General features: G+C 40.6%; 2 protein-coding genes across 4 annotated transcripts in view; both read left to right on the top strand.

Annotated features, from left to right (window-relative positions):
- The first annotated feature begins 690 nt into the window (after positions 1-690).
- LOC113010105 (acyl-CoA-binding domain-containing protein 5-B-like) lies at positions 691-8,042 on the top strand. 3 transcript variants are annotated; one of them, XM_026148965.2, is made up of 14 exons: positions 691-817; positions 1,080-1,201; positions 1,518-1,641; positions 1,850-1,922; positions 2,194-2,338; positions 3,090-3,128; positions 3,476-3,676; positions 4,726-4,944; positions 5,147-5,241; positions 5,345-5,525; positions 5,672-5,883; positions 6,090-6,140; positions 6,951-7,066; positions 7,180-8,042. In XM_026148965.2, exons 2-14 carry the CDS (start codon positions 1,096-1,098, stop codon positions 7,190-7,192), a joined length of 1,575 nt encoding a protein of 524 aa, XP_026004750.2. In that variant the 5' UTR covers positions 691-817; positions 1,080-1,095; the 3' UTR covers positions 7,193-8,042. The 3 variants fall into 3 exon arrangements, with proteins under 3 accessions (XP_026004750.2, XP_026004752.2, XP_026004751.2); XM_026148966.2 differs by having other exon boundaries at positions 774-817; positions 1,110-1,201; XM_026148967.2 differs by lacking the exons at positions 3,090-3,128; positions 3,476-3,676.
- Positions 8,043-8,415: 373 nt separating this feature from the next.
- yme1l1b (YME1-like 1b) overlaps positions 8,416-14,463 on the top strand; it is an 8,584-nt gene continuing 2,536 nt past the window's right edge. The window contains exons 1-14 of the mRNA XM_026150120.2: positions 8,416-8,678; positions 9,202-9,336; positions 9,450-9,627; positions 11,258-11,350; positions 11,804-11,913; positions 12,284-12,434; positions 12,516-12,599; positions 12,858-13,031; positions 13,118-13,270; positions 13,397-13,529; positions 13,733-13,795; positions 13,974-14,086; positions 14,173-14,328; positions 14,444-14,463. The exon at positions 14,444-14,463 is cut by the window's right edge and continues 132 nt beyond it. Of these exons, the coding sequence (XP_026005905.1) occupies positions 8,646-8,678; positions 9,202-9,336; positions 9,450-9,627; positions 11,258-11,350; positions 11,804-11,913; positions 12,284-12,434; positions 12,516-12,599; positions 12,858-13,031; positions 13,118-13,270; positions 13,397-13,529; positions 13,733-13,795; positions 13,974-14,086; positions 14,173-14,328; positions 14,444-14,463 (1,596 nt within the window). The 5' untranslated portion in view covers positions 8,416-8,645. The remainder of the gene's footprint in view (positions 8,679-9,201; positions 9,337-9,449; positions 9,628-11,257; positions 11,351-11,803; positions 11,914-12,283; positions 12,435-12,515; positions 12,600-12,857; positions 13,032-13,117; positions 13,271-13,396; positions 13,530-13,732; positions 13,796-13,973; positions 14,087-14,172; positions 14,329-14,443) is intronic.

Genomic DNA, 14,463 nt, shown 5'->3' with positions numbered 1-14,463 from the left:
AAAATAATACATCGTTTTATTTAGCGGTATTTTACATGGTATAGCTAATAACACAATGATTGCGAATAGTTGATTTTAGCTTGTATTTAACTACAATATATTAACATATTATTATATATTATTAATAAGGTTATAAGGTCTCATGTAGACACGTGTCACATCTTTAAATTCTTCTTTCCTCACACACACAAACAGTCAAAGAGAAACAGCGTTAGCTTGAAATTAATATATTTTGTTTATACATCACCATTATCAACCCATTTTGCAACATTAACATCCATCAAACACTAATTTAAAAACAGGCCTATGAAAAATATAGAAATATTTTTATCTGGAGCACATAAAAATAAAAATATATAGCTTAAATTCTACAAGACAGTCTGGGAATAGGCGCTATAAAACTCTAATCTGATGTGTTTACAAAATAACAGAACGTGTCTTATTGAATCATCAGCATTGACAATATCCTTTATAGGTTTAGTTTAATTTTAAGAAAAGAGAAAGAGAACTATTTTCTTTTGCTGCCTGGACAAAAAAGAGACCTAGACGCAGATTCCTACATTTCCCACTCACCACTTCGGTTTAAAGCTCCGCTCAGAGAGGTTTGTGGGATTTGAATGCTTAAGCGTTGAGATGTGCACTACTATCTGCAGTTTTTTTTTACTGAATAAAACTACATCACCCAGACGTGTTTAAGGCTCAAACGTTGCGTGTTTGGCTCATCCTTGACCGGAGCAGATTGGCTTTTTTGCTGCATATTGCAGACAGACACCGGGCTAATGAAATAATTATCTTACCGGCCAATGTGAACTTGATGGTGAGTGAGCAAATGAACCACAGAAAAATGCATTTCACTCGGAGAATATAGTCTGTTATCGCTGAACGAAAAAAAACGACGAGGGTAATTTTATAGAACAATTTCATCTCAAAATCCCAGATTAGAGAGAAAGCAGCTGGCCTTTTACAAATACAGGACAGGTGCCAGCAAGGTGCAGTGGTGAACAAACTGTGTCACCCCCTCCCTTCAGCTCTTTCTGATTTATTTTTTTTTCATTAATTGCTTCAATTTCTTGCTCAAGATGTGAGGACTCCTTCATGTCATCCTTCAGTGGACTCGGCATGGCGCAGGAGGAGGACAAGCACAGCCTGGAGGCGAAATTTGCTGCGGCAGTTAAAGTGGTCCGGAGTTTGCCCGAAGAAGGTGATGACTTATTAAAATCTGCCATAGAGCCCGTGTGGGAAAATAAGTAGAAAATGGTTGAACTCGAGTGCTCAATGATCAGCTGTGGAGTGTAAAATCTGTCCTCACTGGGCTTGTTTGTTCCCTCTGTGTGATTGACCTACATGTGTTGCACTTAAGAGCTGTCACTCACACTTGGCTGACCCCAAAGCTGCTACAGGGATGAGAGCTGATTAACCGAATCAGACACTTCATGCATCTTTGCCACATTGTGTGTTACTGGTTTACTGCACACAAAGCCTGAGCTTGCCTTTCTGTTGTTTCCTTATTTTTTTAGGTACTTTTCAGCCATCTGATGACATGATGCTGATGTTCTACAGTTACCATAAGCAGGCCACTATGGGGCCGTGCAACATTTCCAGACCAACCGGCTTCTGGGACACCCATGGAAAAGCTAAATGGTATATGCATTTCTAATATGGACCCATAATACCCCAACTAGTTTTTACTATCGGGGTCCCTCCCCTGTGGCACGTATGGCCACTGCATGGCTATTTTACTATGGAGCCAAATGCACTTAGTTCTCCCCCGTATACTGTTGCACAAACACAGAAAATACTTCAACTTCACAGCCTCAGTTGATTTTGAACTATGACTTTGTGTTCTCAGGGATGCATGGAGCTCTTTAGGAAATATGACAAAGGAGGAAGCCATGAAGAGTTATATTGAGAACATCCAGCTGGTAAGTCCTTTCAGGCAAAACTGGGGCTGAATAGAAGCAGCACGCAGAATAATAAACACTCGTGGCATCATGCTTTGAATAAATGACTTGGCGTGCTCAGAAAAGCGCGGGCATTTAGTCGAGGGATGTGTTAAACAACTCTTCTCTTGCAAAATGTAAAGTATCTTATTGGCACTGTTGTTTGCCTCAACTTGCATGCATTTGTACCATAATGCTCCTGAATCAAAAGAGCCTTTCTGTTGATTTATCAAATTTGTATGTGTGTTTTCAGATTCTGGAGACTGTGCCAATTTCAGAAGATGTGTCTGACCTGGTACAGATGCTGGGAAATTTCTACGCAGAGGTAGAGGGAGAGGAGGCTGAAGAAAATGAGGTGGACAGGAGACCCTTCACCAGGCCCTTTGCACAACATGCGGGTAAAGCAAGCCTGGAAACATGCCTATGGAGTATTCTCAAGTTGTCGTGTTTCTGATCAGTATGGTGTCATGACATGACGGCATTCCATCTCAATTCATCAAATTTTGCAAAATAAATAAATTCAGTCAAATTCCGTTATCTAGAAAACTAGTTGAGCTGGATCCTTCACATCTTTAAGGTAAGTGTCTGGTTTGGCGGCTCCGTGACTGTGGACTATCAATTAAAGTTCATATAAAGTGATGGATGCTTGCAGTCCCTAAAATGTTTGGCTGTCGGCCTCTGACAGCAGATTTGGAGGCCTGTAGAAACCAACGTTTTGCATATATTAGGCATATATTTAGTTTACAGCTTCTCATACACACACACTTGATTTTCTTTAAAACAAGAGCTTTCACAGAGATTAAATCTAAATACATTTTCATCCAACTTCAATGTGATATGTACTGAAAGCCAAATAACGAACAAGTTTCTGTTAATGTCATATCGAAAATTTGTGATGGTGCTCTCTCTCATTTTCCCAGTATTGATTTTGAAACACTCATCTATCTGCTAAACATTGTAATGACCCTGTTGCTAAGTGACTGTAAATGTTTTGAGGGGTTTCGTGTGGCTTTTAGTCCACATGTGAAGGCACGTCAAAGGAAATGAAAACACAGTAGCCTGCAGGTGATAGCAGCGCTGCTCAGATGGGGTGATATGGTGATCTTTTTTTTTCTTAATGCATGTCTTACATGTTTTTTTTATCCCTAGATGAGCTGGTTAAACCTTTTAAGAAGCCAACAATGGAAGGCAAGTCCTTGGTGTTTGCGATGGCTGTAGACTTGATAGAGTTTTTTAGTTTAGTTACGTTGCTTTCATTGCTGTTGCAGCTGAGTGAAAATCGTCTCTGCATTAAGCTGTATGAGCTGTAAAAAAATAAAAAATTAGAGCAGATTTTCTTGTGCTTTTTTGTCATGTCTAGTATGTGCTGTGGTAAGGCGTGTTGGTCTGTTGGCTCGCATTGTGGCGTTGTTACAGTGTGCAGACCCCGTGAAGTGATGTCAAGTTTCCTGTGTGGCTTTTCTGTTGTGCAGATTTTTGCTGTGCATCTATATGCAATTTTTGAATTAATCAACAGCATTTCCCTCACTGTTCAGGGTATGGGGATCTGTGGGATGATATTCAGAACCTCCACGAAAACGAAAACGACAACAGTGCTCGAGACTTGAGTGTCAGTAGCGAGGAGAATAGTGGCGTGGAGAGAAATGAGGGAAGTAGTGAATGGAGGAGAAGTGAGGAAGAGGAAAATGGGGATGAAGGACACAATGCGGACCATGAAGACAAGGAGGAGGAAAGAGGTACAGTGTAGTTTGGGTCATGGGCTGACAGAGGTGCTGGTTTGTGTTGTTGTAGAGGCAACATACAGCCAAATAATTGCTTCTCTCCTAACTTTCCTTATGTGTTTGCCTGTTTTAATGAGTTTAGCAGGAAATCAGTGCAGCTATTAAGTCTTCTCTTTGGGATCCCATAAACCCTTTTTGCCAAGTATTAGATAAAACCATTAGCTGAGATTTTTTGGGAATTTTTCCCCCCTTTTCTTTCCAGGAAAAATACAAAAAAATCATGAAATGTTGAATATTTAAAGGATGCAAGACACACGTGGATGGGATTTTTCCAGTTCCATATTTTTAGTTTTAAACTCAAGACGACTAGGTTATAATAGCTTTGCACGATTCACAGATCTACATAATATTTATTGCGTGCCTCGGTGTAACCCTCAGTCTGAAACCATTATATCTCCCATCCCCTTCACTGTAAGTCAACGTTTTCTGATTGGCTGCCCCTCATAAACACCATGAAGTGAGCGGAGGTTTGTACTGATCATATTAAGACATTTTTGGTGTTAATATGATTACCCACCATTGTCACAGTAGGTATATATGTGGGCCGATCGTGGCTCAAGAGTTGGCAGTTCGTCTTGTAATTGGAAGGTTGCCGGTTTGAGCCCCGGCTCGGACAGTCTCGGTCGTTGTGTCCTTGGGAAAGTAACTTCACCTACCGCCTACTGGTGATGGCCAGAGGGGCCGATGGCACGATATGGCAGCCTCACCTCTGTCAGTCTGCCCCAGGGCAGCTGTGGCTACAACTGTAGCTTGCCTTCACACTTTGGGGTCCTTGGGGATTAGTAAAGCGCTGTACAAATACAGGCCACCGGCCAGGCCATTCACCAGTGGAATTGTAAAGCGCTTTGAGGGTCCCGAAAAGCGCTATATAAATGCAATCCATTATTATTACATATCACAGAAAATAAGGAAAAACGTATAAATAATACACAGCATTTCTATCAGATAAAGAAAAAGTATTTTCATAATTCTTTCCCATAGTCCATGTCTTTGTGTTATGTCAGACTGGAGTCCTGACCCACGGCTGTTAATGGTGGAGGACAAGAGGTGGAGGTTGTCTGACACTAAAGGCTCCTGCAGCAGTGTGGAGCCCAGTGTGTCCTCCTTCACCAACGGGACCCACAGCTCCCTCAACAGCGATGTGGAGGAGGAAGAGCTGGCATGTACCTTAGAGCCCAGTGTACAGTATAACCCATACATGCATGTTAATGGACATCTGACTGGTAAGATTACATAGAAATGCTAACATTCTGTATTGGATTGCATGCTGGATATGGAAAACCAAAATATCTGATAAGACATCATCTGTAAATTGCTGTCAAATTGTACAGTATAGTTCTCTTTAGCCTGTAATTTAAAAATGTAGGTTTTAGGCACAATTTACAATGCTGGACATGCTCTTCTCTTTCTTTTTTTGTGCCTTAGATCATAACGATGCTATTCTTGAGAAGAACCACCGATCCACTGACTCAGATAATGAAGAGTTCTGTGACTCCATGGAGCACCTAGCCACGGATGAGGTGTGGTGCGAAACATGCTTTCCAAATAAAAATAGTCCATCGCATGAGCTATTCATATTTCGTCCATACAAAGTGTGATGATGCTCTTCATTTTCCTGCTAAGCGGCTGTCCACGTCCAAAGGCCTCTCACAGGGATCAGGAGCTGGCTCGATGAAGCAAAGGGATGTCTGGTTTGAGAGCAACACCACCCTGATAGATGGAGAAGATCATGTCCTCACAGGAGATGTTAAAGAAGGGATTAGTCCAAGAAAACACAACAGCTCCTTGTCAAGAACAGGGAGAGGTGAGATTACTGCAGATGATGCTGAATCCCCGATTTAGCAGTCTCTCACAATGTATTCCCCCGTTTATTCTCCTGAGCATTTAAATAAATGAGATACCCTCCCTACCATTCCATAAAGTCTGTATGTATTCTGGTTCTCCTTCCAGGTTCTCAGTTACCGAGGGCTACCTGCAGCGCTGAGCCATGTGTGAGCGTAAATGCCACCTGCTGCTGTGTGTCACCGAGCAGACTGCATCCTGGCAGTGTTACCAGGGGAAGCATCAATGAGCAAATAGCCACTGCTCTGCTGAGACTGCAGTGCGACATGGCCAATGTGCTGTACAGGCTGCATGCTCTGGAGGAGCTGACCAAGTCACAGGTGAACAACCAGACATGTGGCCACTTGTTTAGGTGCAATTAAGGAACTTTTTGTCACAGTTTTTCTCTTTTTTAAGTCATAAAAAATTAAATTAAAATCGACAAATTCTAAATTGATTTTATTTTCATTCCCTTCAAGACAATCACTGATTCTAAGGATGTTTTCTTTAACATTTTTTTTAATTTTCATGTTTTCTTTTCTTTCAGTCAAGATCATCTTTGCCAAGGCGGGGGGACTCTGTAACTGTACCAAGACAGGTGCTCATTAAAAAGCTCTTTTGCTCTCAGCTATGAAGCATGACCTGTTATTATACTCTCCCTAAAGAGTGGTTTGTTTGCCTGTCTGTTTGTTTGTTAGCACTCTAGCATCCATAGTTTTCAGCATATCATGTTCAAATTTTGTGTGACAGTCGATAGCAGTAACAGCTCGAGCTGATTTAATTTTGGTGAAAATCAGGTCAAGCTCAAAGTCACACAAAATGTGAAAATCAGTAAAAACTTTATATTACCTGCATTGTTTTAATAAATCATCTTCAAACTTCACAACAATATACGAGGCCTTGAGGACATGAGTACCTCGGTTTGCTAAACATTTGACCTTAGCCTTCGTTGTTAGTGCCCGTGGTTAAAGTTAACGTTGAATAAAACAATTCAGTAAACCATAGTGAGTAATATATGATATGAAGGTGAATGGACAGAGCTGTACAGCACTTTTTGTTTTTTTCAATACAGTGCCCTACGACCTCACAATGATGCCAGAAAGTTTCACACATGTGAATATATCATAATATCTCAAGTTTTCACAGTCCACAGAAATCAAAGATTTCAGCCAATTCTGTGCAAAGATAATAAAATACGCAATTTCAAGGTCATAGGTCAAAGGTCAGAGATCAGTGTGTTGTCATAAAAACCTGCTGATGTCACTATGTTGTATTAAAACAGTGTTTTAGCAGTCCTTGTGCTCTCTGAACTGTTTCAAAGTGGAAGTTAGAGGCTTTTTTCAGTTCCACTGGGAAATCAGAGTGCCTTTATCCCTCTTGTTTTTTTATTTCTGATTTTTCTTTTAAGTTCCTGAGACCATCGTGGTGGCCTTGTGACTTCTCCCCACTCACAGTCGTGTTCACCGCACTCTGGCCTCTTATCACCCACTGGCTTGTCCACCTTTACTTACAACGAAAGAGAAGGTGAGAAAAAGTCTCTTGGAGATAATTTGGGTTTGTTGTGAGGGATGACTCTTCTTGTTTTATGACCACAATGAAACACAACTAAAATTCAGTTTCTGCTTTTCTCCTCACAGCAACATACCGTGAATTGTCTATTACTACTACTGGCAACTATCAACATCGATCAAAGAAGATGAACTGTGGATGAAAACGATGCACTTTTTGGGGGTTTTGTGGCTTTCTTGAGCTAAAATCAGATGCAGAGTGCAATGAGGCATCGGTAGAAATTTAAAAGGCTGTTTTAGATGAACGGATGGTTGGAAACTTGGCGATGTAGTGTAGCGTTTTAACTTGAAGCAGACTTTTGAGGTATTTAAGAAAAGGGTTTGATTTATGCATCACCAGTGCTGGCCCAGTTTCTTTGCTCCAGTTAGTCTGTCATGAGGTGGTGATCTTATATATGACGAGGAGATTTCCAGAACCTTTGCATAACTTGTGAAGTTAATTCACGGTTCATTGTCATGCAATAGCTGTAGACTTCAAGCGATAAAGAGTTTTAGAGATTCTCATTCCCAGTTATTTATTGTACATTTTATATTTTAATTAGTTTTTCCCCTCAAACTAGAGTGTTCCATTACATGTACTGTAATGTAATTACAAGGACATTGGTCTTTTATATGTGTTGTCTTGAATAGATACATATTTTAGGAGAGTTTCTTGTAAAGTCAAAAACACACTTGATGTGAGAAACATTATTATTTTTGTGTCAGACTATTTATTTTATAGCTTTACTGCTATAGTAACCAAAAAACAAAAAAACAACTGAGAAGAGTGCAGACAGTCCACATATCTATATAAACATTCTTGTTTCTTGCCAGTTTTAAGTAGACAATGAAGAATACTGTTTGGTTTACGTAAGGATAATGCTTACAGTTGTAAAATATGAGCATGTGAAGCACATTGCAAATGTAATAAAGACATTCTTAGAACAATCAAATTTTTAATGATGTTGATGCTTATTTGAGAGGCTGTGAGTTTTTTCCAAGAGTGTTTTCTTATTTCTATTTATCAGGGTGAGTAGTTACTAAAATATTTTTGTATTTTTCTGTAGCGGTTAATCCACCAGAATGTGCAAGCTATTTAAAAAAAAAAAAAAGCTGAAATATGTTATTGTTATTATCCACGAATTTTCAAAATTACTTTTTTACAAAAGCTGAAAAAACCCCGTAAAGTGCGTTTACTTTTATGCGTATTACTATTATGTCTTTTGTTTTGTTTTTTTTACAGTTATATGCTTTCATTCCGGAACAGATAAATCAGTTTTAGTGGTTGAAAGTTATGCTTGATTCATTTCCATCTCAAGATTGGGCAAAACAATGTGGACATTTCTTTAAAAATAAATAAATAGGTACTTTAGCGTGACCACAAAAGGGAGTCAAATTTCGACCGGGATACAAAATTTGTCACAACATGGTGGAGGTCATATCCGGGTTATTTTCCGCTGTCACTTCTTGCCGCAAACACGGACCTTTAACTCTCAGGGACAGTCATATAACTTGCATATAGCTTAACTGGGGTCTTGCACAGGTGACAATTAAATATGTTTTCCTTGTCAACGACGGTCCAGCCTCAGGTAAGAAAGCAGGATAAGTTAGCTCAAGCTAATAGTAGCGCTCTTGTTCTTTTGGTTCACTTGAACGTGCTAGTAAGCTAGCTTAACCTTAGCATGTTTGTATGACTCCCCCTGCTGTCTTTCGTTGTAGTTTATTTTGAACTGTGCATTTACATCGGTGGACAAGTTGCCACACCAGTTATCTGCTGTTTTCCCGTAGTTAAAGTAAAATAAGCAACGTGGGTCGTTGAGAGAAGTTTTGGCTAGCGCGTTAATGATAGTTTCCCAGTCTCCGCTGTGTCCTTAGTTGTGTGTCAAATAGTAAACTGCGTCATTGAGCGATGTGTCATTAATTAATCTGTCAATCGCCTATATGTAGCTATGTTTGTGTTTGTTTATGCCATCCAACTTTGCAACACCGGCTAGTTAACGTAATCTGTCTACATCGTCACCAGTCTCAATATGAGCAGCCTTCAGCTTGTAAGTGTATCTTTTGATATTCACAACGTGCTAGTCATTCACCAACTGATTGCAATGACCACAGGTGACTGTACCCCTGAGTCACCTCATCAACGTCCTCCACTCTCTGAAAAGCTCAGTGGGGAGCAGCAGCAGTGCCTCCTGCAAATCAAGAAAACATAAGGAGCGTGCTGCAGACCCAGAACTACACTGTGCCGAGGTACTCGCTGTACAAGTGCATATCCTGACACTTGCTTTAATGTTCTGAGCAATAACGAAAACATTGCATGCTCAATGTTATTAAAAAAAGCTATGTACTTTGTTTGTTTACAGTCTGTGTGGAATTTACGGGAGCTGGGTTTATCAGATCTGGGAACGCAGCAGCTGGATGAGCTGGTAACTCGTGTGTTGCCACACTTGAGCCCACAGGAAGCACCACTTGCATTTGGTGGTCAGACGGCCTGGAGGACCTCGCATCTCTCCACACATTCCTTTTTCCACAATAAGCATGGTGAGGAAGATGTATCTCAATATATCTCTATCTCACATCAGATTGATTAGTGTAGCTACTAAATGATTGTCACACAGGCCGACAAACCAGTTAGCAACCCTATTGCAATTTCAGGTTGCGAGGGAAAAATGTACTTTCCCCTGGTGAAATCGGTTGCATCAGAAACCTTCATGCTTGGGTTTCTAGCAGATTGGTGCCATCACTTTTAGTTCATCTTCCAGGCAAACTTTGAGCAACTGTGCAGCCTGTTAGTGACCGAAGCAGTCAAAAGAACCTTTTTCGTGCAGCACCATATATGTCTTTGCAACCAATTTCCCGCCCATCAATCTCCAGCAACCACTTGCCAGTAGGGCTGCCACGATTAGTCGACTAGTCACGATTACGTCGACTATCAAAATCGTCGACGACTGATTTAATAGTCGACGTGTCGTTTGAAGCTTTGTAAGATCCTGAAAGACGCAGGAATAAGTAGCAGGATTTAAGAGTGTAATAACGGACTGAAACAGAAGATGGCAGCACTGCATGTACAAGGATGCCAACTGCCGTTAAACCCCAAAGAAGAAGAAGCTGTGTCCCAGAATTCATAGCGCGGCCCAGCTCAGTTTCCAACAATGGTGGCAGCTAGTTGGTTTTACTCTTATTATTCTTTCTGGGTCACAAAATAAATGTTTAACATATTTTCAGGCGAGAATGTAGCTGTGTAAACCTCAAATATCTGCTCAGTTTATCAGGACACCACATATTTTCGAAAGCGCTCCGACGTTTTCGGAGACATCTGTTACCCACTAGCTCGTTAGCGAGCCGGGGGCTAGGCTCACTAGCGCCGTGAGAACACTGGACTCCCGGCAAATCGTTTTCAAACCCACCGCCGTCTTTCGCTACTCAGGTTAAATATATATATAAGTCACTTAGATAACTTCAAAATGTTATTGTTTGGCTTTTTTTTAGTATTTTGTTTGTTCCTGAGTAAATCGGTTTGGCTGAGATTAAAGTTTTTACACAGCTGAATAAATGTCAAGCAGACAGCTGATTATCAGAAGTGTGAGATGCTCAAGAATTTACTCCGGTGTCCTGTTATATTTTAGATAGCAAGGAGTTTATTAAACCACAACAATCTGCAGATTTCATTAAAATTTAATAAACTATCATTTTGTCTTTATTTTTAGTTAGCACATACCTTAAACACTTAAAGCTGTAAGCTAATGATAGTTATATAAGAGCAGATGCTGCTGGTGCAATAAGCTGTATGTCCAATGGATGATCTGATTAGTCGACTAATCGCAAAAATAATCGGTGACTAGTCGACTATCAAAATAATCGTTTGTGGCAGCCCTACTTGCCAGCCAAACATGGAATGCATTTTTTCCCCCCTGCTTAAAGGAAGTGAGCCTCTGTGGTTACAGGTTTCTCACTGACTGGTCTCTAAGCCTGGTGACTGCCAGCAACCACTTGCAACATTTTGATGAATGCACACTTTTCTCTTATGACCAGTAGTTGCCAAATGACTGCCAGCTGGTCTCTAAGCTTGTGTGACTGAGGCCTTAATGAGACAGTAAGGCATCTGCTGCCAGTTTGCCCTGCAGTTACCTCATGATTTAAACGACACTTATACTTTGTTCTCTCTCCCCAGGCTTCTCATGGAGTCGCGTGCCGACACCGGTGTTTTCAAGGCTGCACCCTTCACCACTTCAGTCTGTCTGTACAGATCTCCAGTACCGGCCAGGTAACCATGGATTACAAAGTAGTTCAATAATTTTATGAAAGACTCTAACTTCATATTGAGTTACAACAAATAAATGATCTGAGTTGGTTTGTATGTTTATGTGAAAGCAAGACAGGCTGACATTACTGACAGGGTCATTGCAAGCATATCTTACATTTGCGTTGTACTTCTAGCTGTAACAACATATACATTTACACTCACTGACCAATTTATTAGATACACTTGTGAAACGTCTATACAAGCTCTCCTGCTGGAACTTTTTAAACGTTTATTTGAAATTGTTATAAAGGCGTTAATTCTAAGTGATGTTTATGGCTGAGCTCAGATCTATAAGTATTTCCTGTATTTTGTTCATCCCATTGACATAACTGATAAGAGCTATTTTACTGGACTCTGTTTTTGATAAAGTTGCTGATGACTTTACTATGTTTATGTCTGCATGATTTATTTCAGCGTTGGTTCAGACCAGAGGTTTTAAAACTTTAAGGAGCAAAACAAGACGACTGCAGTCAGCTTTCGAACGGCCTGCCGACTCTGAAGGGTTCACGCCATCTTTTATGAAGGTACATGTTTATTCACAAGGTTGGCATGTATTGCCAAATCCTTATGTTATGGACGTGTATAACATTTTTAATACTTTCTGTCATCAATGTGCATGATAAAATGCACAGCGAGTATGAAAAACAGCCTGCCTTTTACAGTCACAAAACTTGAGGAATGTGTGACAGCTTATATCTGTTTAGTCTGTGACACCTGCAGACTTGTAATTTAACTTGATGACCAAAGAAATATTTTTTTATATATATATTAGAAAGAGGTTTGCTGATCTTGTCCCTGTAGTTGTAAAACCTGTGGCTCTGGTGGTTCTTGCAAGAGTAACAGTGATGCAGGCTTTTAGATTGCAGTACTGACCAGACTTGCTTTGGACTGCAGGGGTTTCTCACACGTGACAAGGGGATAGAAGTTGAAAGTCTAGACAGCATGGTGAAGAACAAGAACATACCTGATGGACAGCAGGATGCGTTCAAGAGGGGCTTCGCTGAGGGTTTCCTGAAAGCTCAAGCCCTGACACAGCGAACTCAAGGCAAGTTTCAGTACAAACACACCTAGACTCGGTATCATTATACAGAATTAAACTGTGCTGATGTTCTTGTTTGACCGTCAGACTCACTTAGGAGGACTCGTCTAATCCTGCTGGTGCTGCTTCTCGTTGGGCTGTATGGCATCTCGAAGACACCTTTCATATCGGGTAAAGGCCCCCTTTCCCTCCAAACACTGGATCTTAGTTTCAAAATAATTTGCCTCCAAAGTACTAATATTTTAATAATCAGTTAAAATATTAACAGTAGAGCTAAACACTTGCAAGCTAAGCAAGCTTGTTCCAACTAAACCATTTGCAGTGGTGCTGCTGTGTGATGTGGCTAACATGTAATGTGTTTGTCTGTGTGAGTTGATTAACCATGACATGCCGCATGATTTCGAACTTTAATCTAATCATTTTGGACAGTGCGGTTCCGAACCACATCAGGCCTGGACTCAGCCGTGGACCCTGTGCAGATGAAAAATGTGACATTTGAGCATGTAAAAGGGGTCGAAGAAGCTAAGAATGAGCTGCAGGAAGTGGTGGAGTTCCTTAAAAACCCACAAAAGTTCACAGCTTTGGGAGGAAAGCTGCCTAAAGGTGGGTTATTTTTCACAGTGGCACATTCACAGTGACCTCTGGCATTACTCTTTCAAAACTCATTTTCTCCTCTCTCTTTAATTTAGGAGTTTTACTTGTGGGCCCTCCAGGGACTGGAAAGACCCTGCTGGCCAGAGCAGTGGCAGGAGAGGCAGACGTACCGTTTTATTATGCCTCCGGCTCAGAGTTTGACGAAATGTTCGTTGGAGTGGGAGCGAGTCGCATCAGGAATCTCTTCAGTGCGTTTATTAAAAAAAAAAAAAAAAGTTATTAGCATCCTTTTTTTTTTTTTTTTGTATTAGTTAATTTAGAGTTTAAAGTTGATTGCTTGATATGTTTGTTTTTGGGTGACTGCTTTTCTTAAGGGGAGGCCAAAGCCAACGCTCCCTGTGTGATTTTCATCGATGAACTGGACAGCGTGGGTGGGAAAAGGATAGAATCTCCTATGCACCCTTACTCCAGACAGACGATCAACCAGCTTCTTGCTGAGATGGATGGGTAATCTGTAAAATCAAAACTCACATTTATGAATGTTCAGGAAGCAAGTCGGCTAAAATGATTTCTCAAAAAGCTAAATGTTGTGTGTTATTACAAACAGAATGATAGATTTTGTGATTGGTTTGGGTGGCATAATGATGGTACTGTATATTTTTTGAGGTCTAAATGAGAGTCATTTAAATTTTTGAAATCTTAATTTGTAGGTTTAAACCAAATGAAGGGGTGATCATCATCGGGGCAACCAACTTCCCGGAGGCTTTAGATAAGTATGTTTTGCCTCTTATTCCCAGCGAAAATATCACTACTCACATTTTAGAAATGTCAAAGTTTACAGTCTTCATTCTATCAGTTGTAATTGGCAATACAAACAAAAAAGAGCTAAACCCTCCGGGCTGTGTTTCAAGTTATATGCTTGCACTTTATCATCTCTTTTTACCCTTGCAGTGCCCTGATTCGCCCAGGGCGTTTTGACATGCAAGTGACTGTGCCCAAACCAGATGTGAAAGGACGCACAGAAATTCTCAACTGGTACCTAAAGAAGATCAAAGTGGATCCAAGTGAGAAATTAGAATCTGCTAATGAGGAATAGGTTCATTATAATGCCCTTTCATAACCACATGGATGTTGTTTGTTATTTCTGCAGCTATCGAGGCCAATATTATTGCCCGAGGCACCGTGGGCTTCTCTGGTGCTGACCTTGAAAATCTGGTGAACCAGGCAGCCCTAAAGGCAGCGGTTGATGGCAAAGACATGGTCACTATGAAGGAGCTGGAGTTTGCTAAAGACAAAATCCTCATGGGTGAGTGATAGTTTGGTGTAAAGATGTACAACACCGCGAAAGTCACCGCGAAAGTCAGATGATCCCCTTTGAACAAGCACTGTGAACAGTGGTCTTTTCTTTGTTTTTCCTCAAGGCCCAGAGAGAAGGAGTGCA

The sequence above is a fragment of the Astatotilapia calliptera genome, chromosome 18 (assembly GCF_964374335.1).
Source record: "Astatotilapia calliptera chromosome 18, fAstCal68.1, whole genome shotgun sequence".
Lineage (NCBI taxonomy): Eukaryota > Metazoa > Chordata > Actinopteri > Cichliformes > Cichlidae > Astatotilapia > Astatotilapia calliptera.
This window is presented reverse-complemented; position numbering and strand designations above follow the sequence as displayed.